Source organism: Oncorhynchus keta, chromosome 17 (genome assembly GCF_023373465.1).
Source record: "Oncorhynchus keta strain PuntledgeMale-10-30-2019 chromosome 17, Oket_V2, whole genome shotgun sequence".
NCBI classification, from domain to species: domain Eukaryota; kingdom Metazoa; phylum Chordata; class Actinopteri; order Salmoniformes; family Salmonidae; genus Oncorhynchus; species Oncorhynchus keta.
In genome coordinates, this window is record NC_068437.1 from 16,116,574 (window position 1) to 16,142,253 (window position 25,680).

The 25,680-nt window shown below is 42.6% G+C and overlaps 1 protein-coding gene and 1 long non-coding RNA gene across 2 annotated transcripts in view; one reads left to right on the forward strand and one right to left on the reverse strand.

Annotated features, from left to right (window-relative positions):
• The window catches only part of LOC118396224 (protein Wnt-7b-like), a 69,256-nt gene extending 45,384 nt beyond the window's left edge, over window positions 1-23,872 (reverse strand). The window contains exon 1 of the mRNA XM_052465612.1: window positions 23,544-23,872. Coding sequence (XP_052321572.1) covers window positions 23,544-23,686 — 143 coding nt within the window. The 5' untranslated portion in view covers window positions 23,687-23,872. The remainder of the gene's footprint in view (window positions 1-23,543) is intronic.
• Window positions 124-10,742, forward strand: LOC118396518 (uncharacterized). Its single transcript, XR_004828212.1, has 2 exons — window positions 124-202; window positions 9,296-10,742. It is a non-coding gene; the product is annotated as an uncharacterized LOC118396518 (long non-coding RNA).
• Window positions 23,873-25,680: the final 1,808 nt, after the last annotated feature.

A 25,680-nucleotide genomic window follows, 5' to 3' on the forward strand; every position in this document is an offset into this window, starting at 1 on the left:
AATAGGCAAGAATTTAATTTAGAAAAATGATTCGCCAGATTTGTCGAGGGACTTTTATTTTGAAAAAGCCTCTGTTGCTGGAACTTGTGTCACTTCCTCAGTTCCCACTGACTGCTTTGTTCTCACTCTACAAGCAGTGTGGCAGTGTGTGAATGAGAGTTAAAGCACTGTGCAGCACCACCGTCATTACTCACCGCACCGGGTAAAGTAATTGTTTTTGCAACAACAAAGTCAGTTTAAGTTAAAACGTTTATGGATGTGAATAAACTTTGATATAGAACGAACATGAGCAAACATACGCTTTCTCCTGGCTAGTAGCTTGTTAGCTTTACATTTACAGTTGAGTCATTTTTAGCTGTGTCAGGATATATCTAACAAGCTAACGCTGGGTAGTTCTGGCATAGCTTGAATACATCTCAGTTCTCCAAGCTGATAGAGTTCATGGATAGATGATCTGTCATAGCGTGAATACATCTGAGTTATCATATATGATCTCTGATGAAATGATAGCATCTTAAGTCAAGAAGGTATGTATTGCATGTGTCAACTTCATGCAGGAGAGAGGCAGCCATGATGATGTTACATTGTTGATAATTGTGTAGAGCAGAGATCGATTCCTTTCAGTTTGAACTTTAATACCTGCTTAACATGTTTTTTTTTTTCAAAGTTAACTGTGTATGTTGCGGGTTATTATTACAGTATAATAACTGTATTTTAAGTTGAAAATATCACGTTAAGTTTCAAACCAAAAAGTATGTAGAGCAGCAGTATAAAAATACTAGGAAATGAATGATACAGTAGCAGAGAAAGAGTATAAAATGGTTGTTTAATTTAATATATCCACATTAAGTCACACTGGCATTCGGTACAGTATGAAGGGCCCTCAGACTGATGGACTATCAGAGTAAGTGCCCCTCTGCAAAGCCCCCCATTATCCTTGTACCTTTGCCCATTTGTAAGTTAACAATTTGTCTCTATCCTTTTCTGGAAAGTCACTACAAATTATCATTTAAAACCTCCCCCCACACACACACACACAATCCTACCCTCCCCCAGCCTTATATAATCCATTTTAGTCTTATTTTCAAATACCTGTAGACGGAATGACAGAGATAGACAATAATAACCTACATTTAATAGATTGTGCTGATTTCCATAGTTGTGTCACCGTTGCAAGTCTTAAGGCTATCCAGTAAAGTAATGTCAATGAAACAAACTGACTGTCATCCAAGTAATATTAATGTGTTGCTTTGTTGGTATTGATTTATTTCAGCGGATTTTGCCAGGTAGGTCACAGTACTTACTAACTTTGAACTCTTTGTCATCTCGACACCCCCCCGGCTCCACTCCCTCTGAACAGCTGGGGGTGTTTGCTGTGTGAGTGGGTCACCTCCTCTCCACTCTCTCTCACACCATAGCCCCTTGTACCGTCTGTGTTTGCTCCGCGTTCCAGTTCAAACAGACAATGTTTCCATCCCCAGCTCATTCAACCATACTCAAAGCCTAGCTTTTGTTGCTAACGCGCACTGCGGCGAGAGAGAGAAAGCCTAAGAGCAGACTTACTTGAAAAACAAGAGCCTCAGTTCATTGAGAAATCAATCGGAATCCTAGTAATGTACCGAATATGTTCTCTCAACGTTTGGTGTCATCTATTGACAATGTGTTGGTATTCCAAGAACTTTCTCACACCATGTGAGCATGCTGAGTATGTCTTGGGTGCTCTGCAGAACAGAGATATGTACAGCGCTAGGTCAAATAAATTATATTACTTTTCAGCTTGCTCAGCTTGCTCTCTTTCCCCTCCGTCTCACTCTCTTACTGTAACATCTACCCTCTCCTTAATTGATTCTCACTGTTTATCTTTAACATTGTACTTGGGTGTTTTTAAGGATCTTATTCCAATATGGTATGGGCGGCTGATATGTTTAGCAATAAGATTGTGGTTTTCTTTCTTGGCATTGCGACAAGTTTACTTTCATTTATATAATCATAACATTGATATCACGGCCGGCAGGTCCTCTGTTATTGCCTCACGTCCAGCGATGGCTTGGCAACGCAGCAAGAGAGGGAGCTTTCTATTGGACTAACATATTACTGCAGGATTGAGAAAGTACAGCCACTTTTTCCTGACTTCTAAGCCCATGCCATTCTCAAAGCTCAAGGGTCATGCGCAGTACACTGCATACATAGTCGACAATTTGTTTAACAAGTTTACTTCAAAACCATGATTAAGCCAGCTTTTATGCTACAGCATACTATTGCTACAGGGCAAAGGTTATAGCCAACACAGAGCCAACAGAAGTTTTCATGGTCAGGTCACATGGGCAGACAAAACTGCTATTCCTATGCTTAAACACATAGTTTGAATATACTGTGCTGTACATCACAGCAGTCTACACAACACACTGTAACAAATTGCTGTTAATTTACAGCAACACATTTACAGTTATCTACTGTAATTCAATATTACAGTACTGTAAAGAGCAATGCAATATGGGGGCTCAATGGCATTCCACTACACTGCCGTGGGGGGGAAACTCTGGCTCATTAAAATATTTGGAGAAGTGCCTCGTAAGAGGCTATATTTGTTGCACCTGTTAGTGAGAATGCTGTACCCCACAGAACACCGTACTGTATTTTTTTATTTATTTTTATTTTCTTGTAACTATACAATAATTTACTGGCTACTGTCTTGCCAGTAATTGACTGTAATTCACCCCACAGAATACAGTGCGTTACCATATTTTGGCAGCGCCAAAAACCTTTTGAACGCTAGTGGGTGCATGGTTTTGTCATTTCCATCTCAGGAAAAATATTTTGAGGCGTGCCTCACTAGAGGTTATATTTGTTGCACCTGTTAGTGACAGCGCTGTACCAAGTTAACTGAAATGTGATGGTAATTCCCTAGCAATTTATTGTGGACTGATCAGAGTCTTAAACTTTAATGGTTGAGTGTTTAGCCTTGTCGTTCTGTTCTGTTTTGCCCTTTAGTCACTGCCAGTTTGGAAGCCTTTGTTTAGGCCTCTACAAGTACAAGTGATATAAAATACCAAATATTAACTAGTATGCTGTAATATATAATTACAAATTCACTTTATTACAATACAGTACTGTATTGTTGTTTTGCTGTATACAGGTATGTACTGCACCATTCTGTAAATGATGGTGCATTGTGGAAAAAAATTGTGGGAGGAATCACTGGCTCATTAACATACACTATATATACAAAACTATGTGGACACCCCTTCAAATTAGTGGATTTGGCTGTTTTAGCCACACCTGTTGCTGACAGGTGTATAAAATCGAGCACACAGCCATGCGATCTCCATAGACAAACATTGGCAGTAGAATGGCCTTACTGAAAAGCTCAGTTACTTTCAACGTGGCAGCTTAATAGGATGCCACCTTTCTAACAAGTCAGTTCATGAAATGTCTGCCCTGCTTGAGCGGCTCCGGTCTACTGTAAGTGCTGCTATTGGGAAATGGAAACGTCTAGGAGTAACAAAGGCTCAGCCACGAAGTGGTAGGCCACACAAGCCCACAGAACAGCGTAAAAATGGTCTGTCCTCGGTTGTAACATTCACTACTGAGTTCCAAACTGCCTCTGGAAACACAAGGACTGTTCATCGGGAGCTTCATGAATTGGGTTTCCATGGCCGAGCAGCCGCACACAAGCCAAAGAACACCATGCGCAATGCCAAGTGTCAGCTGGAGTGGTGTAAAGCTCACCACCATTAGACTCTGGAGCAGTGGAAACGTGTTCTCTGGAGTGATGAATCACATCGGACCATCTGTCAGTCCGATGGATGAATCTGGATTTAGCGCATGCCAGGACAACGCTACCTGCCCGAATGCATTGTGCCGACTGTAAAGTTTGGAGGAGGAATAATGGTCTGGGGTTGTTTTTCATGTTTCGGCGAAGGTCCCTTAGATCCAGTGAAGGGAAATCTTAATGCTACAGCATACAATTACATTCCTGACAATTCTGTGCTTCCAACTTTGTGGCACAGTTTGGGGAAGGCCCTTGACTGTTTCAGCATTCCCCGGTGCACAAAGCGAGGCCCATACAGAAATGGTTTGTTGAGATCAGTGTGGAAGAACTTGACTTTCCTGCACAGAGCCCAGTCTACAACCCCATTGAACACCTTTGAGATGAATTGGAACGCCGACTGCGAGCCAGGCCTAATCGCCCAACATCAATGCCCGACCTCACTAATGCTCTTGTGGCTGAATGGAAGCAAGTCCCCATAGCGATGTTCCAACATCTAGTGGAAAGCCTTCCCAGAAGAGTGGAGGCTGTTATAGCAGCATAGGGGAGAACAACTCCATATTAATGCCCATGATTTTGGAATGAGATGTTCGACGAGCAGGTGTCCACATACTTTTGGTCATGCAGTGTTTTTCGCCTTTTAAGTGGCTATATTTTTGTTGCACCCATTAGTGGGAATGCTGTACCAATTGAACAGAAACAGTTGATGTTGGGAGTTTACATACACTTAGGTTGGAGTCATTAAAATTCATTTTTCAACCACTTCACAAATTTCTTGTTAACAAACTATAGTTTTGGCAAGGTATTTAGGACATCTACTTTGTCCATGACACAAGTAATTTTTCCAACATTTGTTTACAGACAGATTATTTCACTGTATCACAATTCCAGTGGGTCAGAAATGTACATACACTAAGTTGACTGTGCCTTCAAACAGCTTGGAAAATCCCAGAAATTTATGTCAAGGCTTTAGAAGCTTCTGACAGCCTAATTGACATAATTTGAGTCAATTGGAGGTGTACATATGGATGTATTTCAATGCCTACCATCAAACTCAGTGCCTCTTTGCTTGACATCATGGGAAACTCAAAAGAAATCAACCAAGACCTCAGAAAAATAATTGTAGACCTCCACAAGTCTGGTTCATCCTTGGGAGAAATTTCCAAATGCCTGAAGGTACCACGTTCATCTGTACAAACAATAGTATGCAAGTATACACAACATGGGACCATGTAGCCGTCATACCGCTCAGGGAAGGATACGTGTTCTGTCTCCTAGAGGTGAACAAACATACATTGGTGCGAAAAGTGCAAATCAATCCCAGAACAGCAAAGGACCTTGTGAAGATGCTGGAAGAAACAGGTACAAAAGTATCTATGTCCACAGTAAAATGAGTCCTATACGGGCATAACCTGAAGGGCCGCTCAGCAAGGAAGAAGCCACTGCTCCAAAACCGCCATAAAAAAGCCAGCCTACAGTTTGCAACTGCACACGGGGACAAAGACCGTACTTTTTGGAGAAATGTATTCTGGGTATTGTAGTGGCCATCACAAAGCCCTGACCTCAATCCTGTAGAAAATTTGTGGGCAGAACTGAAAAAGCGTGTGCGAGCAAGGAGGCCCACAAACCTGACTCAGTTACACCAGCTATGTCAGGAGGGATGGATCAAAATTCACCCAACTAAATGTGGGAAGCTTGTGGAAGGCAATCAAAACCGTTTGACCCAAGTTAAACAATTTAAAGGCACTGCTACCACATTCTAATTGAGTGTATGTAAACTTCTGACCCACTGGGAATGTGATGAAAGAAATACAAGCTGAAATAAATCATTCTCTCTACTATTATTCTGACATTTCACAATCTTAAAATAAAGTGGTGATCCTAACTCACCTAAGACAGGGAATTGTGAGGAACTGAGTTTAAATCTATTTGGCTAAGGTGTATGTAACCTTCTGACTTAAACTGTATGTGGCAGTTGTGCCCTAACAATTCAATGTGTATAGGGATCAGATTAGTGACAGCGAGTCTTAAACTGTTACTGGTTGAGTGCTTTACCCTGTAATTAGAGCCAGTTTGAAAGCCTTTGTTCAGGCCTCTAGAAGTGCAAGTGGTTAAAACAAAAGTGTTCATACATATGCTCTAAAATACAGATAACCAACAGCCAACCTGCATGCACCAATCCCATGTAATTACAGTAAAATAAAAATATGATTACAGTAGCATTTCCTAGTGGGAAACGAAGCGTCCTGAAGCATTGGCGCTTTACAGCCAATTGTGTCGAAAATAGGTTCATTACGCAAGGCTTTGATCAACACTGTGTACACTAGTGGCACCTGCTGGTCAAAATAATTTAGAGCAGCCATTTATTATAGATGACATCCCACACTCCAAAGCCACGTGCGCAGCGTAACCTTCAGACGTCATTCATCATGTGCTTCTGATAAAGTGATACAGGCATCGGCACACTGCTTCGAAGTAAACTGCTTAGTGATTTTGACACATGCCTCAAACGTAACATCAAGAACATTTACTTTCTAACAGTATAGTTGAATAATTTTACAGTATTGTACTGTATCGTTGTTCTGATATTACAGTAAATTACAGGAAGAATATTACAGTAATTTACTTGGCACTTGCCAATATGTTGCATTATCGAACCCAACTGAACTATAGTATAGATCTAGTACACTTTGGGATGCAAAAATATAATTAAGTTCAAATATACATCAATTTTAAGTTCCCTACCAATACTCATTAAAACCCATCGCCAATGGCCTGAGAGTACAGGACACTACCACTCAACACACTTGTAACGGTTCTCTTGGTGTGATGAAGGAGAGTCGGACCAAACTGCAGCGTGTAGATTGCGATCCATGTTTAATAAACAACGTAAACACGAATAAACACAAACACTACAAAACAAAGAACGTAAATAATGAAACGAAAACCGAAACAGCCTATACTTGTGTCAACTAACACAGCGACAGGAACAAAGACACTAAGGACAATCACCCACGACAAACTCAAAGAATATGGCTGCCTAAATATGGTTCCCAATCAGAGACAACGATAAACACCTGCCTCTGATTGACAACCACTCCAGACAGCCATAGACTTTGCTAGATCACCCCACTAGCTACAATCCCAATACATACACACCAAAACCCTAAGACAAAACACACCACAATACAAAAACCCCATGCCACACCCTGGCCTGACCCAATACATGAAGATAAACACAAAATACTTCGACCAGGGCGTGACAACACTCTGTAACTCTTCTGATGTCAAATCTCGTACCCCCAAATACTTCTCTGCAGCTGCCACCACAACATCTATTTTCTGGTATTTACATTCCATTTCTTCGGTACTGTTGATAGCCATTCCTATGAACGCTAAGAAGCCAATCTTACTGAAGCATATACCACTCATTGGCCTATCCCTCTGTGCTGGCACATATCTACTATTCAGAATCCTTCACCCTTGACTCGTCCTCTACTTTCTTCACTGCCTCAGTATACGACACCTTCTACACTACTCTGACTCTGGCCACCTGAACCTGCCTCTCTCGCACCGGACACTTCCCATCCCCAGCAAAATGTGCACCCCCTACAGTTGACACACACAACTTTATTCACCGAAACGACAAAATCCTCTATCCCATGCCCTCCTGCGCAGTTCCCACATCTTGAAATCTCCCTCCTACACACTTCTACGACCATAAACGTTGCACCTGATTCACCACAACCGCTCTAACAGGATAACTAACACGACCTTGTCGGGTAAAGACTCTGACTCAAATACAAAACACCTTGAAGAACGGTTACAGGAACGTTTTACTTGCTATGACATATCATTGCGTTATTTTAATCAACCTTAGCTAAGTCGCTCTGGACAAGAGCGTCTGCTAAATGACCAAAATGTCAATGTAATAATGAACACTTACAAAGCACACTGCTGGGTATAATTGTTATGAGCTCCGCCCTCAAATTATTTGTATTTTGATCACATTTGGCTTCTTTGGGGGTGGTAATTATATTTATACCCAGCAGTGTGCTTTGCAAGTGTTCATGTTTACATTTACGTTTTGGTCCTTTAGCAGTCACTCTTAACCAGAGCGACTTACACTCAGTGAATTCAACTATGGCAGATAAACAAGAACATTTCACTCATAGCAAGCAAAAATACCATTTCTGTTACCGAGAATGTTTTTGTAGTTGTAAATTTACTGCTATATTATAAAATACATGTATTTGAATTACTGTATTCAAATTAAACTGTTATGCCATACTTAAGTTGCAATTAAGACCAATGTCATAATAAGTATATAAACTATTGAAATACCTTTATCAAACGCATGTCACAGAAATACTGCCCATCTTTGGCACTAGCTGCCTGCACTGTAAATCTGCAACGGTTTCCAATCTACTGCGTTCCCAGTAATGCACTGTAAATTCTTGAAATACAACATGTTGCTGTTGTCAGGTGCTGTAAATTTGTGTTTCAATAAAGCCTTCTGTGCTGCCAGTAATTGACTGTAAAAATATTGAAATTAAATATTTTACACTGCAGTATCTGAGTTGTGCTATTGTGCTTCTGACCTACAGTGTTATACGTGAGGTGGATGTCCTAGCCTTCTTTAGTTCTAGTGTGACCTAGTGTGTGTGTTCTATCTGGCCTCAGGTTTGGTATGGTGCTGTATGTCAAACACAGGTGCCTTTGTTGTGTCTGTCTGCAGTCCAGCAGAGTGCTTCTGCCTCCACAGGGCTTCACACACAAAGGAATGTTTAGAGGGATATATTACACACTGACTGCTTGTTTGTCTGGGACCTCGCAATAGCAACCTGACGATATCCCAGTCAAGTCAGGGAAGGATTTCAACCTCTACAGTAGAATGAATGTTGAACCTTTTTCATGGGATTTGATGTTAAATGTGAGGACATGACTTTAAAAAAGACACAAAAAGTTCTCAATGTCTTCTAGCTACCATTTGTACTCAACACACACCCTATTTCAACCCCTGTCTTGTAGATGGCCCGTGGTGAACCCCAAGTTCCTCTCCCAGTGTTTGTGAGTTGATGAAAAGGCTGCTTTGTTGTGTTTCAGTAATGGAGCGTCACATTGAGCTTTCCTCACAGAAATGACTGTTATTTCAACTCAAGACAGTTTAGTGCTTGTGGTTTGTCTGTCTGTCCTCCTGTCTGTCTATTTGCCCCCTGGCTTTTCCTCAGCCATGTGAGACTGAGGATTTTCCATCCTCAGTTTCCGCAGTGACAGAAGAGTGACAGTCACTATGGGCGACCCAGATTCCCCACCGAGAGGCTGATGTCAAGTGGAACTGCAAGCAGAAAGCATGCTGGGGGTTTTGGTGACTGAAGGTCAAAGGACACATTTGGGTTCTGTTGTTGGAGTTTGTCTGTGGTTGCGGTGACAATTATTTTCTCCTCTCCCCTCCTCCTTGGCTATTTTGTTTCTTATTTTCATCTGTGTCGCTCAGTCTGCTGTCTCCATCTTGTTTCTCTCCAGTGTGTGGCCGAGGTGACAACAGATGGAGACGGACTCGGAGAGGGAGCCATTTTCAAGTCTACACTGAAGCCATTACCTCAGCTGCCACAGAGATGACAATGACATTTTCAGTCACCGCGTAACTCAGCTATAAACTGGAGCTGTTTGACATGAAAGGCATCCATTTCGTTTTATTTTGCTGTGGTGCATGAGTTCAATACATGTGTTTTCTTTGACAATTAAGAAGACAGTTTGGTCTGTAGTTAAACAATTACTCAGAGGCCACACTCAAGTGTAAAACAGACCACCGTCAGGTCCTGCATGCATGAGGCCCGTCTAGAGAGACTCACTGGGGGAGCCATGTTGTTCTACAGTGTGATATGTTTATGTGGAATACGTTGTAATGACTTTATTCCAGAGGCCCTCTTGAGGCCTTCTTTTTACGCTGTAGAACAAGCTGGGATCAATAATTAGTAAAGCAAGCATAACTAGGCAACGAATCAAATCAAATGTTATTTGTCACACACGCCGAATACAACAGGTTACAGTGAAATGCTTACTTACAAGCCCTATAGCCCAATAGTTAGTATAGTTCGTATACTGAGGCCCACAGTAACCTATTAAAACCAGACGGCGATATACAAAACACAGCTTACCTTGTGACACACTGTCTAAGAAACGGTTAGTTTAGATAATACCTCATTTAGCCTCTGTTGCTGTGAATAAATAAATACAGATGCACATATAAATGCTGAAGTGACTGTTGTGAAGAGAGGCTAGAAATAGCATGCAGTGGCTCCAAACACTGTGTCCCTGGGAATTTATTTCTTCTTCACAGAATTTATTTGCTTTATGGTCAAATCGGCCACCTCCGTATCTGGCGAAGTCAATGTTACACCAGGGAGTGGTTGGCTATGAGTGGATTAAGACTTTTCCATTGACCAGCGGTTTACAGAGGTTATAATCTTGGGTCCCATTGAGTGATTTCCCGTTAAGCCCAGGAAAGCTGTCAAATGTTACTTACTGGAATCCAATGGAATTTGTAGCTAGCGCTGAGTCGTTGGCAGTGATGTACATGGACACAAAGCTCACAGGAAGTTGCAAATACGACTGTCTGTGGACAATGAGGTTCTCTTTTATATAGTATTGAACAGAACAGAACAGGGCGATAAACTAGTATTTATTTTATCATAATGTTTTACTGAAAACATGGCTGTAATGGCTCCCAAACGTACACAGATCTGGCGCCGAGTGTTGTTGGACAGATGAATAATTTCATAACCAAGTGATTTAATAATTTGAGGGATATGTTGAAGCTAGCGGGTGGTCGGTCTAACCCTGGCAGTCTTACATGATATTCAGACCTGCCTTTCATGCACATTGTCATTCTATGCATGTTAAAATAATATATTCAGACCTGCCTTTCATGCACATTGTCATTCTATGCATGTTAAAATCATATATATCTCATCATGTCTGTGTGGTTCAATACAGCGAAGTCTTAAAGCAATATGTTGTACACTATATGTTTCGATATTTAACCTCTGTATTTTGTTGCCATGTTTGAGTAGCTGGCCATTACTGTATGTTGGTGAATGCGCGCTTCTGTAACGCCATAGTAACACACACACCCACTGCCATAGTGAAATATTTTCCATTCGAGTCTTCATCACCCATGGAATGTCCTCCACCGTTGCATTGAGAGATCAGTCAGTCTGCTTGTTGAGTAATGGCTCGAAAGAGAAAACCAGGTCGTCAGAGAGAAACGGAAGTAAAGAAGAAGCTCCTAACCCTCCCCGCAGATGAAGACGGAGTAGGGCGAACAGATCTAAAATGGACTAAAATAGCCCACATTTATTCAGGGAGAACGCTGTATGCCTAGCCAGTAATATCACCACAGATGAAGAAAGGTGATGTGTATTATGTGCTATAGGTGGGATGATTTTGCATCTGTTCTAGTTTGAGAAGCCAAGTGGATGAACCTTTGCAGGAAATTCAAACGGCAGATCATACAGGATTCACACACACGCACACACACACACACACACACACACACACACACACACACACACACGCACACGCACACGCACACGCACACACACACGCACGCACGCACACGCACGCACGCACACACGCACACGCACGCACACACACACACACACACACACACACACACACACACACACACACACACACACACACACACACACACACACACACACACAAGCACACACACACTCAAGCACACACACACACACACACACACACACACACACACACACACACACACACACACACACACACACACACACACACACACACACACACACACACACACACACACACACACACACACACACACACACACACACACACACACACACACACACACACACACATACACATACACACAATGGAAGACAATATCCATTAGATTTTACAATGCAACTTATTTTCAGCACAAGATTTCATTTAACGCCTTGAATTCAGAAGAAGTTTTATTAACAATGCCCACCTGAGGGTGCTATACCCTAAGTATTCACAGTAAGTTGAACAGGAGGTCCTGATTCAAACGCCCCCAACAGTGGAGTGGATCTGAGCTGGAGTTACAACCGTCCTCCAGTCACTCCGCCATCTTAATTGCAGCGGTCTTAGTAGGAACGCCTGGCGCCATTATCGAGGCGTTTTCACGCCACATCGAGGGCTAACTCGTCGTAATAACTGGGGCTTCATTTCTATGAAGTGTGAATAGGTGGGTGGGGTGGGTGGGGGTTCTGTTGACTTCTGACATCGTCTGTTTCAATTATTATCATAGCATATGCTTACTGTACACTAAAGACACTGGTTACGAGCACATATGTTCCATATTCTTGTTATTATTTGCTACAGTCAGGCAACATGTGGAGGCTGGGTTGAACTCACTGTCTGCATGTGATCATTTATCACTAATGTATAGTAAGCACTACCTTCCCTTGTCCTCAGGCCCACAGAGTATCTGGATTTTTGTTTTTTACTATTTAAAACTGTATATCAACCCCAGTATTTTCTCAGTTGGTCGTTGAGACATTTCTCTGAGACTGCTGTTGTGTGCGTCAAATGGCAGACTATTCCCTATAGTGTTATGGGCCCTGGACAAAAGTAGTTCACTATTAAGAGAATGGGTGCCATTTGGGATGCAGATCTGGTGTTGCATAACACAAAGTCTGGTGAAAGCCTCATCTCTCCCCACCCTCAACTCCTCTCTCCCCCTGACTGGGCACTTTGATTCCCCCTTCCATCTCTTTCTGTCTCACTGTTAAAGTGGGTCTAAACTTACAGATTTAGCCTCGGTTTCAATCGTTCCTCACTAGGAAATGCAACTGAGAACGAGATTTGGGTCACGAAGGCGTGTTTTGATGTGGGTGTCTCCTATGTGTGTGTGTGTGCTTGCATGTGGGAAGTGTTTGTACATTCACTCGGCCAAAACAGTATACAGTTACAGTCATTCACCCTTCTAGATAACCTGAAACAGCCTAACTACAGTTTGTGTCTGGAAGTAGCCAACTTCTTTCTCCAATTACCTTCAGCCGGGCCGGTGTGCAACCGTGGCAGAGTTGGAGCTGACTTTGGATAGATCTATGAGGCTAGTTAGGAACCGTCAACAGGGGCAGTTCCTAACTAGCTACTTACATGCATGCTACTGACACACAACATAGGCAGTACACGGTATGTTGCATTGAAAGTGGCTAATATTGTGTTGATTCGATCACAATTGCCACAGTAAAGGGAAACATAAATAGTGTTAACAGGGAAAACTTTAGAACAGTGGTCACCAACCTTTTCTGAGTCAATAGTCAAAATGCAAGCCGAGATCTACTGCTCAGATTTTCTATTAACGTGACTTAGAAAGTGTAGGCCTATGCGATATTAACCAATGAAAAACAGTACTGTAGCAATGAGGTTTGTGGAGTAAGCTATAGGTCCAATACATTATCACCTCATATTTATTGAATTGCCCTGTCAAAGCAATGTTGTTCGGGCTATTTTTGTAAATTATATATTTTTTTAATGAGGTAGGCTATATGATTACACAGGTAGTAGATCTGTTGTTGTATTACTTGTGAAGCACAGCTGAGTGAGCATACACTTACATAATTAGCTTTTCATTGTTATATGGTCAGTCTCAGTGGAGGGAAAAGAGCAGCAGACTGAGGGGTCCGCCTCTCAACATCCCTCCGCTCTTCCATTCCTCCACTGACACTGACCAGAAAGTATCCCTATCCTGCAGCTGATGGCAAAACTCAAGAAGCATCTGCCTCATGCACAAATTCATATTATTACTCCTATGAACAGAGAAAGTCAAATATCCCTCGATATTTAAAAAGACTCAAGCCTGCTAATAATAATAACAACGCAAGCCTGTCGAGTAGATACACTTCCCTACTCATTCATGACTGCTGCACTGCTTGTTGTAGCGCTGAGTGGAAAGGAGAAGGACTCGCATTTTTGGGCTTATAAAAGTGTTGACAGCGCTGAGTAAGAAACTTGAACTCGCTCATAAGAACAGCGTCTCTTTGCTGTATTCGTTGACGGTTTCTGTAATATATTAGCACACTGAGGGCAGGGATGTGGTTGCAACATCAGATGTCATGGGTCAAGTGGAAGTACAGATGATCACGTGTATTAATTAGTAACAGTGCCACCCTCATGCACTCCAGGGAAGTACATGTAAATACATGACATTTTCCTTTTTTAAAAACTATTTAACGTTCTTTCTTTCAACTCAGTGTTTCACATTGCAAACAATATGCAAAACAATCATATTTTTTCAACATAACCTAAGACATCAAAATTGTCATCACATTGTTATTGTTAATGTATTTTCAATGTTTATTTTTTATTTTTTAACAGTCTTTTCAATATAGTATTTTCAGTACTGGTAGCATTTTGGCATTCTGATAGCGAAATCATAGCGAGTTGATTTCACTGGTGTGTCAGTGTTTACATTGTTGTGTTGTTGGTGCTGGAGAACACACTAATGAGTAGTTGTCTTCCAGGGTAACACTTGTTTCAGGTTCTCTTTCCACAGGATAAGGTAAGTCCATTATGGTGTCTCTCTGGGTGTGTTGTTTCATGTGTTTTTAACAGGAGTCTCCGGTTCCTTCTGTAGATTCTCTCTTGTTTGGTGTTTGTACTACGTATGACCTTGGCTGGTCATGTTTTTCAGGTACAATTGCTGGTTGCCATTTGCTGTCTTATCTGATCCTGACTCGTTCTTCTTCCTTCATGACCAAAAGTTTGTGAGACGGCTCCTAACAATTTATTCTTTATTTTTTATTTATTTCATCTTTATTTAACCAGGTAGGCTCGTTGAGAACAAGTTCTCATTTACAACTGCGACCTGGCCAAGATAAAGCAAAGCAGTTCGACACATACAACAACACAGAGTTACACATGGAATAAACAAACATACAGTCAATAATACAGTAGAAAAAAGTCTATATACAATGTGAGCAAATGAGGTTGGATAAGGGAGGTAAAGGCAATAAATAAGCCATGGTGGCTTATTACAATATAGCAATTAAACACTGGAGTGATAGATGTGCAGAAGATGAATGTGCAAGTAGAGATTCTGGGGTGCAAATGAGCAAGATGAATAAATAAATACAGTATGGGGATGAGGGAGTTGGATGGGCAATTTACAGATGGGCTATTTACAGGTGCAGTGATCCCAGAGCTGCTCTGACAGCTGGTGCTTAAAGCTAGTGAGGGAGGTTTTTGCAGTTCGTTCACTGGCAGCGAACTGGAAGGAAAGGCGGCCAAAGGAAGAATTGGCTTTGGGGGTGACCAGTGAGATATACCTGCTGGAGCGCATGCTAAGGGTGGGTGCTGCTATGGTGACCAGCCAGCTGAGATAAGGCGGGGCTTTACCTGGCAGAGACTTGTAGATGACCTGGAGCCAGTGGGTTTTTTGGCGAGTATGAAGCGAGGGCCAGCCAACGAGTGCGTACAGGTCGCAGTGGTGGGTAGTATAAGGGGCTTTGGTGACAAAACGGATGGCACTGTGATAGACTGCATCCAATTTGTTGAGTAGAGTGTTGGAGGTTATTTGTAAATTACATTGTCAAAGTCGACGATTGGTAGGATGGTCAGCTTTACGAGGGTATGTATGGCAGAATGAGTGAAGGATGCTTTGTTGTGAAATCGGAAGCCGATTCTAGATTTCATTTGGATTGGAGATGCTTAATGTGAGTCTGGAAGGATAGTTTACAGTCTAACCAGACACCTAGGTATTTGTAGTTATCCACATATTCTAAGTCAGAACCGTCCAGAGTAGTGATGCTGGACGGGCGGGCAGGTGCGGGCAGCGATCGGTTGAATAGCATGCATTTAGTTTTAATTGCATTTAAGAGCAGTTGGAGGCCACGGAAGGAGAGTTGTATGGCATTTAAGCTCGTCTGGAGGTTAGTTAACACAGTGTCCAAGGAAGGGCCAGAGGTATACAGAATGGTGTCATCTGCATAGAGGTGGATCAGAGAATCACCAGCAGCAAGAGCGACATCATTGATGTATACAGATAAGAGAGTCGGCCCGAGAATTGAACCCTGTGGCACTCCCATAGAGACTGCCAGGCCCTCCGAACAATCTCTTTGATGTCAGAATCGTTGTCTTCAGCCTTCTTGCCATTAGTAGTTGTGCAGGTGAGAGACCTAATTCATCCAGGGGTGTGTTTCTGTACTGAAGGAGAGGTATGTAAGGATCTCCATTGCTGTCTTGTGCTTTTTTTCAACTGGTTCTTCACAGTCTGAACTGCTCTCTCAGCGTGGCCGTTTAGCTGTGAAGACAGTTGGTGAATTCAAATGTTTGAATTCCCAGCTGGTAGAGAACTTTGACATTTCTTGACTCACCAACGGTCTTACATTGTCGGAGCACAAAACGACGGGCACCCCATGCCGTGGGAATATGCATTATGACTTTAGTGCTGTAATGATGTGTTTACTTGTTGTCCTACTGAGCTTGGAGATTTCTGGGTATTTTGAGAAGTAATCCACGCATAGAAGATATTCTGTGTCGCTGTAATGGAAGAGGTCCACTCCAATTTTGGTCCAAGCTCTCTCTGGGACTGGATGAGACATGAGCGGCTGTTGTTTTTGTGTGTGTTGCAGACTGCACATTTTGTTACAACATATTCAATCTGTTTAGGCATGCCTGGCCAGAACAGAACATCACTTGTTCGTTCCTTACATTTGTGTGGTTTATTGATTTATTGATTTTTCATCTCTCATTTTCTGAGGAATGACACTTTTTTAACTTTTGAACAGCAGTCCATCCGAGTATGTCAAGTCCTCTCTGAAGGTCCAGTAGTGCTGTATTTGCTTTGCAACCTTCCCTCTCGTTTATGGCCATCATTTCTTAACTGTTTCTGTGACCAGGCTTACCTCTTCATCTTCTGCTGTTGCTGTTTTGAATTGCTACAGTTTCTCTTCGGAAACTAGGACGATGATGAGCGATGTAGTTTACATCCATCTCACCATCCAGCAATTCCTCTCTCTTTTCCTTTAAGCACGTTCGGCTCAGTGGATCAGCGATGTGCTTCACCTTTCCTGGTTTGTATTGCACATGTTAACTGTATCTCTGTAGTCTCATCAGCATGCTCTACAGTCTGGCTGGTGCTTTCTGGAGCGACTTCTTGAAGATTGTTTCCAAGGGCTTGTGGTCTGACTCCACCAGGATCGGTTTTCCATACAGGCATTGATGAAACTTCTTGCAGTCATTACACTAATCGCCAGTAGATCTTTTTCAATCTCTTTTGATAGTCTGTGAGGAATCTTAACCCATATGCGATTGGCTGACCATCTTGCAGCATCACAGCTCCCAAGCCTTCTGAGCTTGCACCCACAGATAGTCCCTGTTATTTTTTTAAATGTAGTTTTTTTTACATCGTAGTACTTTAACACTGGTGCATTGCTGACAAGTGTTTTCAAGCTTTTGAAGCTCTGACTCAAAGTGCCACTGAACTTCTCGTTCCAGCAGTTGTCTCAGTGGTGCGCTGACATCTGAGAGATTTGGGATGAACTTCGTGAGATACTGCAACATTCCCATGAACCTCTGAAGCGCTGCTTCGTCCTCTAGCTCTGGCATTTCTTGTATCGATCGGACCTTTTTTGAAATCTGGTTTCAGACCTTTTTTGCGTAAAACATGTCCAATGTAGCAAATTGCTGTCATCCATGATGTTAACGATCCTTCCAGACCTTCCAAAGGCTGGGCGAGGCTCCACTGGAACGCCTCTGGAGCGGACAAGATTCTGAACGGCAGTCCCTTTTCATCCAGTCGGATTTGCCAGAATCCTTGTTTTGCATCAGCTACTGGAGATACCTTTGCGTTAGGCATTTCAGCAACTACCTCTTCAATGGTACACAAAGGATAATGTTCTCTCTTGAAGGTTTTGTTTAGATCCTGTGGGTCCATGCGTACCCATATTTTCTTTGGCTTCACGATTGTCACCCAGCTGTTTACTCAGTAGGCTCGGTTTGCCTGACGACAACTTCCATCTTTTCCACGCAGTTCAGTTCCTTTCCCAGTTTTTCTTTTAGTGCCACAGGCACTTTTCTGGGTGAGTGAACCCCTGGGGTGACGTCTGGGTCTGTTTGTATGTGATGGACCCCTGCAACACATCCCAGCCCTGTGAATGGATCTTCATATTCACTCAAAATGTCAGTCTCTGTCCTGTGTTCGAGCTTGAATGTTCTCTCTATTAAGCCCAATTTGCAGACAAGCTGATCTTCCAAGTATTGCAGGTGCATCTTGTTCTATCCCTTGACATTCCAGTTCAAACTATTTCTCTTTAAATTGACATTCAAGCGCCGTCTTGCCTTTTGGCTCCATCTGGTGGCCAGAATATGTCACTTGCTTGCAGTTGGATTTCCGCATGGAATCACCCCGTCACGTTCACTTCCCGCGTTTTCAAGTCTCTCACAGACTCCTGTATCCAGTTCAACAGTACATTTGTGGTCGATTATTTTCAGTGTTTCTGTCCACTGCTCTTCCTCTGTATTTGTCTCATTGACATACACTAGCTGATCTAGACATTGTACTTTGTTCTGTTTCACTTCAATTGTCCCAATGTCCTCATTTCCTGCTGTCATCTCCCAGTCAATGCCCGAATCCTAAGATTTCGTCTCTGTGTGCGTGTGGAGCACGTTTTGGCGACATTATTTTTTTCTGTGACATGCTTTGCATATCTGACCGTATCTGGACCCTTTTCTAGGTTGCGATTTCCTTGTATAACTTTTAAACTTCTGACACCATGTAATATGTTAGCACCCTGAAGCAGGGATGCGGGTGGAAGAGCAACGTTTACCAGATGTCAAGTGCCAGTACAGATGATCACACGTAATAATTAGTAATAGCGCCACCCTCAGGCACTCCAGGTAAGTACATGTACATACATGATAGTTTCTATCTAGCCATGGTTTTAAACGTTTTTAAATCTCACCGTATAAACTGCTGTAGTTTTATTTTATGTGTGCTACATTACTGCAGACACGTTCATCTGAGCCGTCCGATTGGCCAGCGGTAGACCTTTAGTGCACTTGATTTGCTCTTTGGGCCAGCCGGGAAGGCTGAGTTTGTACCTTCAGACACATGAAATGTTTCAAAATGGCAACAGTTTGCCTACCCGGCGTGCAGTGCAGCTGAATCGGGTGCACGGACTGACAACAGCCCGAGATGAATTTTAAAAAATACGAACCCAAGGCTTTATCTTTCGGTTCTTTACAGAAATGTTTGGCGATCGACCGGTTCGTGATCACTGCTCTAGAAAGATGAGTGAAGTTCAATCTCGTGCTTCTCTCTGTGGGCTTATTTTTCTATGCGGCAGTCTTGGGGCGAGCGCGTGCAGTTTAGAGGGAACATTGCTCACTACTACGACTACAGCCAGATACTTTTTTTTATTCAGTCGCTCTTTAATCACCACTAACCAAAGCTGAGTAGGAGCTACCATCTGCCTGGGGCTTGCACGGCATGGAGCCAAGGCTTGCACGGCACCGCAGCACACATGCATATCATTAATAACTTCATTAGTGCTTCCTGACTATAGCCAAGGCCATGGTTTGGATTGCTAGCTAAGGAGTGTGTGTGTGTGTGTGTGTGTGTGTGTGTGTGTGTGTGTGTGTGTGTGTGTGTGTGTGTGTGTGTGTGTGTGTGTGTGTGTGTGTGTGTGTGTGTGTGTGTGTGTGTGTGTGTGTGTGTGTGTGTGTGTGTGTGTGTGTGTGTGTGTGTGTGTGTGTGTGTGTGTGCATTTCAACGCACTGTGCATGCATGTGTTTGTGTGATCCATGCCTACATTCATGTCTGTGTCTGCGCATGTGTGTGAGCAAGAGGGGGTTCTCTTGATTGCATCCACCCCTTGGGGTTCAGAAAACACATCTCCTCCAATTGCATCCTTCCACTGTGATGAGAACAATGCGTGCTTGGGACACCCACACCATTCACCATTCCCACTGTGCAGATTGGGTTCCTAACCTCGATAAGGGTTCAAAGACTTTACAATGATCAAAGATTGACGCTGCACACACTGCATGAAGACAGAATCCATTATAAGGTGAAGTATGCTAATGTGTTGGCTATCACATGTTATTATTGATAGACCAGACCAAAGTGTCTGTTTCACTCTGGAGGAAATCAACTATCTTAGAATATTCTGTACCGGAATGAAAAGGCTAGGCTGTCCCCTCTTATATCTTTGATTGAAATCATGCAATACACGTACACTGTATAATTCATTATCCTTTCCTTCTCTGCTGTATGAGGGAATTTCTAACACAATCAGTTGGAAGGAAATGAGGCCCCACTGTTAAGAAAAAATATGTTTTTTATTTATTTTACCTTTATTTCTCAGCCAAACGTGAAGAACAAACGGGGCTATTTCGCCTACAAAAATAATATTTTTGGAAAAAAGGAAAATTTGATATCTAACTGGGAGTCTCGTGAGTGAAAACATCCGAAGCTCATCAAAGGTAAACAATTTAATTTGATTGCTTTTCTGATTTCCGTGACCAAGTCACCTGCTGCTAGCTGGACAAAATGCTATGCTAGGCTATCGATAAACTTACACAAATGCTTGTCTAGCTTTGGCTGTAAAGCATATTTTGAAAATCTGAGATGACAGGGTGATTAACAAAAGGCTAAGCTGTGTCTCAATATATTTCATTTGTGATTTTCATGAATAGGAATATTTTCTAGGGATATTTATGTCCGTTGCGTTATGCTAATTTGTATCAGGCAACGATTACACTCCCGCATGCGGGATGGGGAGTCACTAGAGGGGAAGAAATACTTTTTTTTATTTTACTAGGCAAGTCAGTTAAGAACAAATTCTTATTTTAAATGACACCTAGGAAGAGTGGGTTAACTGCCTGTTCAGGGGAAGAATTACAGATTTGTACCTTGTCAGCTCAGGGATTTGAACTTGCAAACTTTCAGTTACTAGTACAACACTCTAACCACTAGGCTACCCTGCCGTCCCTAAATAGCTGAAATTAATTGTCAGCCAGACATGAAACAATACTGGTAGTACACTTAGACAAAAAGGTGCTATCTAGAACCTAAGAGGGTTTTCAGGCTGTCCCCATATGAGAACCCTTTGAAGAACCCTTTTCTGTTCCAGGTAGAACCCTTTTAGGTTCCATCTAGAAGCCTTTCCACAGATAGTTCTACGTGGAACCCAAAAGGGTTCTACCTGGAACCAAAAGAGTTCTCCTATGGGAACAGCCGGAGAACCGTTTTGGAACCCTTTTTTCTGAGTGTACAGAGGGTGTCTTGACATAAGGTTTTGAATGATTGCAATAAATGAGATCTTTTGATGACCCCAAAAACTGTACTACAAGTGCACACTCCACTACCCCGGCATAATCAAATTCCTCTCGCTCGCAATCTAGTTTTGGCACCTTTCAGGAGAGCCATAACCTAGTCAACCACATCACTTTCAGCAAATGTGTTAGCCCAGCCACTTGATCTTACTTTTAATCATATGGGCCAGCTGGAAGCTCAGCTCAAAACAACTGTACATTTGGCAGGTTTGAATGATGTGTTCCATCCTTTGTTCAGATCTAGCATTCCAACATGCAGTGTGAGATCAAACCCTTTCAACATGTATTCAGTCATAACCCATTTAGTTGTCTTGAATGGAGTACTTCTGAGATGAAAGCTTGGGTGATCTGGATATAACCTTTGAATTGTTCAGAGACCCATAGGGAAAACAGCATTACAAAGACACAGCAGGTATACCGTTTCTGCATCTCGATGTGCCATCTGTGCCTGGTATACATTTTTTAAAATTATTGTCTACTTCCCCTCAAGTTTTTGCTCTGTGAAGAGCCTGCTCTGCTGATATAGCACACCATCTTACTCCACCCCTTTGTCCTTCCTGTCTCTGTCTTTGGGGGAGACTGAGTTCTGTCGCTGATGCAAGGGCCCAGCACAGCAGGGCAGATGTGTGATCTACAGAGAATGAGGGAGATGAGGGAGGGACAGAGGAGGGAGGGAGGGAGGGAGGGAGGGAGGGAGGGAGGGAGGGAGGGAGGGAGGGAGGGAGGGAGGGAGGGAGGGAGGGAGGGAGGGAGGGAGGGAGGGAGGGAGGGAGGGAAAGCTCTCTTAAAGCAACTGTCCAGTGAAAATCTAACTTTTAAAAGTTAATATTATATTAACTCATACCCAAATAGTGTTGTTGACTTATCCTATGCTCATATTTGTGACCAAAGCATACATTTTGAGAGAAAAAAAAAACACTTAAAAAAACCCGCCTCAAACTTTTATTTCAAACACACCGTTTCAAAAATGCCTGCTATTTCCTCATAAAGGAATATGTCATCCTCATGAGGAGGATGAGCTGGCCAATGAGCAGTTTACTCAGCAGTCTACAACAGTCTACTTGTGTGGAAATGCAACAATTAAAGCGTGAGATGGGTGCTCTGGGTATTTCTTTGGGTATTGAGAATGTTAGAGAAAGATTCATAGCTGTATCTTGATGATCTAATATAAATAGTATTATTAGCCAAATTCGTACAACAAATGTTAGAAGTAATATGGAAATAAGAGTTTTACGTTGTTGTTTATAATTAGCATACCTACAGAATCATAAACCAGTAATAGTCACAGCCATCATTTTGGGAAAAACACATTTTCTTCATAAACACACAGTGGATGGCTATGATTCTGTTGACACGATTAAATGTTTTGAAGCTCTCAAAAGTTCTCTGACCTTGCTGGACCCGTGAGTGTCTGCAGCACAAAGGAAGTGAGTGTTCTGGTTCTGCACTTGTACAATGCATGTTTGTCATCACTGGGTGCAAAGAGGGAGTGTATGGGACATACAGTAATGCTATTGTGTACCCATGGGTGTGTCTGGCTCAATACTGTAAGTTCAGAGAGGTCATTTACTGTAGGGAGGGAGAGTGTTGTTCAGCCCAGTTACAAATCCACAGCAGGCTTAGCATAACCATTCATTACACCATTGTCTTTCTTGCCTGTGAGTTTCATAAGCAGGGTTTTTATTGTAAGTACAGGCAAGGATAAAACGACATCGATCTGTTATGTCACGTGAACTTTGAAATGTCCTCCTGCCTTTGAGTTATAACACAGTGTATCCTCAAAAGGGAGTTAACATGAACAATCAATTCAACTCAAATTAAATACGATAACTCAGTCAAACCACCAAGCCAATGAATCGGTTCGGTAAACAGAATGCTAGACATTTGCAACAGGCGTCTTTGACAGCTCATGACAGGGTATGACAAATGACACGCAAAGTGTTGTGCAACGACTGCAGCCAGGCTGGGAGCTGGCCAGTCAGCGAGCCTAAGGCTCTGCAGATCTCGGGTCTGATGCTTGGAGGATACCCTGGAGTGGAGCAGATCTGAGCTATAGCCTAGGACTGAGCCTCACACGGGGACGAGGCGGGAAATGCCACTGGAAACAACAGATCAAGGTTGTTTAGGATGAACAACACCATACCACACACACGTGCACATGTACGCAGACGCACGCGCACATTTATACACGTGTATGCACACATTACAGACAGAGTCCCCTCAAGCACGTGCAAGCCAAGTCTAGAATGAAGTGATACATATTTGCTTTCTGTCTAACTTTTATTGGGGTCTTGTTTATGATTCTCTTCAATACTCTTTTCTACCACTGTGAGTTTTCAAGTGTTGAAACAACAGAGTTATAGCTATGGTGAAGGCCTAGTAAAACTGAGGTTCCAGTTTATTTGGATGATTTGTTTACCTGTAGAGAACTTGCAAATCGTCTGATATCCCTGAGCTGCTACTTCCAGGGGTGAGCGAGTCCGTGGAGTCCCGTGATGACCCAGAGTGTCTGTGAGCTCCTTTGACTGTATTACTGGGACTTGATATCTTGTTAAGACACATCTGCCAACCAGCCTAAGCCTGTCGTTGTGTTGTGTAGTTAGGGGTAACAAACAAGAGAGAGCAGAGACAACTAGGAGAGACAGTTGGCAGCAGCCTATGGGAGCTCACTGTTAGGGCTCAGACACACCAGCAGTGTTTGCTGGCCGAGAGTACTTAGCGCTGCAGAAAGTAATTTGCAAACCGAGTGCCCACCGATTTTACTTGTAGAACCATGTGAAAAATGTCTGCAGTCAGACATCTACAGCGGATGATCCCTCAGCAAACAAACGCTAGGTCAACATTCGGTCTGATGTGTGCGAGCCTATGGAGTTATCCTTAAAATAGGTCACAGGAAGCAGAGAATAAGGATATAGAGCAGCCTTTCTTTAAAGATGCACTGTGCAGAAACCGCTCTGCCATTTCCTCGTTGCAAAAATTGTAATAGTTTGCCTAATTCCAGTTGATCTGAGAAAACAAGCACGCGTGGTGTAGAGAATCATTGTACCATCTAAACCGTTGTGGAATATGTTTTCCAGAACCAAAAATATTGTATTTTCAACTGTTTGAAGCTGGTGTACAAAAATGAAAGCAAAAGACACCAAACTGAACTGAAGAACGGGAAGCATAGAAATAGCACACATAGAACATATGAATGATGGATCTGTAGCGCAAATTTCTATGTGAATTTTGTTCGGTCGGCCAAACAGTTACATATCGTAGCTTTAAAGGTAGACTCAGTGAAATTAAGTTGCCACGAGCAGCACCGCAGATGACCGAGATACAAGACTTTGTAGTCACACACAGTATCTGCCCTACTGAGTCCACCTTTAAGGCTGCAATATGTAACTGTTTGGGCAACATAGAAATGTGAGTTATAGATCTGTCATTCTCATTGATTTAGAATAGTAGAACACAAGGTGCAATTTCAAAATGTGGTTGTACATCAGCAGTTTTTCCTCTTCTCTTACTGACAGTTACTCAATCAGTTGTGTCAGCTAACAATCTTTTGATTGTTAACTTAGTCTAGAAACTGAATCTCACTTAGGGCCCCCAAAAGCAGGCATGTTTTGATGTGCTTGGGTCCCAGGAAAACACTGATTTAAATTTTTTTTTTTTTTTTAAACCTGATGTAGAGCAGTGATTCCCAACCTTTTTTGGTTACTGGACCACAAACTGAATCTTGCTCTTCCCAGAGTACCCCTGAAGTACCTCCTCATGTGCATTTTACCAGTAGGCCTATGGTCTCATGAGTCTTCTCAAGTACCCCCTTTGGATAGTCCAAGCACCCTCAGGGGTCAGTACCCCTAGTTGGGAACCACTGATATAGTGGACAGTCCTCTGATTTGTCTGAATGTCCTGGCTTTTGGCTGTGTATCAACCCATGTTGTCAGCCTGACCGCTAATGTAGCCACCCACGGCATACGGGGCCAAGTTCTGCCACTGCCACATCATTGGATAAGGTCCCTCCCTGTGTGCCTGCATTATCTCTTCTTCACCTGAGATAACCCCACCAGAGAAGAATAGATGACTCATCTATGCGAAACTCTGCCTGTAGCTTATGCGATGTATTTTATCTATGATAATTATGATAATGTAATCTGAGCCCCTGTGCCTTAGGGCTCAACCACTAGCTTACACTGTGTCATAACGTTTTTGGCACAATAGCAGCTTACCCTATGGCAGCTATAGAGGCAGGTTGAGATGTAATTATTGAACTTGATGAACCTGTGTGAGGACCTGGTGCACTGGTTGTTCCAACAAAGTTATGACACAGTGCCTAGGCTGCTGTCTGTTTCCTTGTCTGGTCTGTCTTATACATAAACTAAACATTACTTTTTACGAGGGCACAGTCACCAGGCTTGTGACATAAGTGGCCAAGTCACCAGCTGGCACATTACTATAATTGAATGTGAATCTATGTGAGGTCACAGTCCAAGCTGTTGTTTTGTCTCAGTCTTCTATGCATCTGTACTTTAACCTGCAATATGATAATCTTCCTAAGCTGCTCTCTGCCT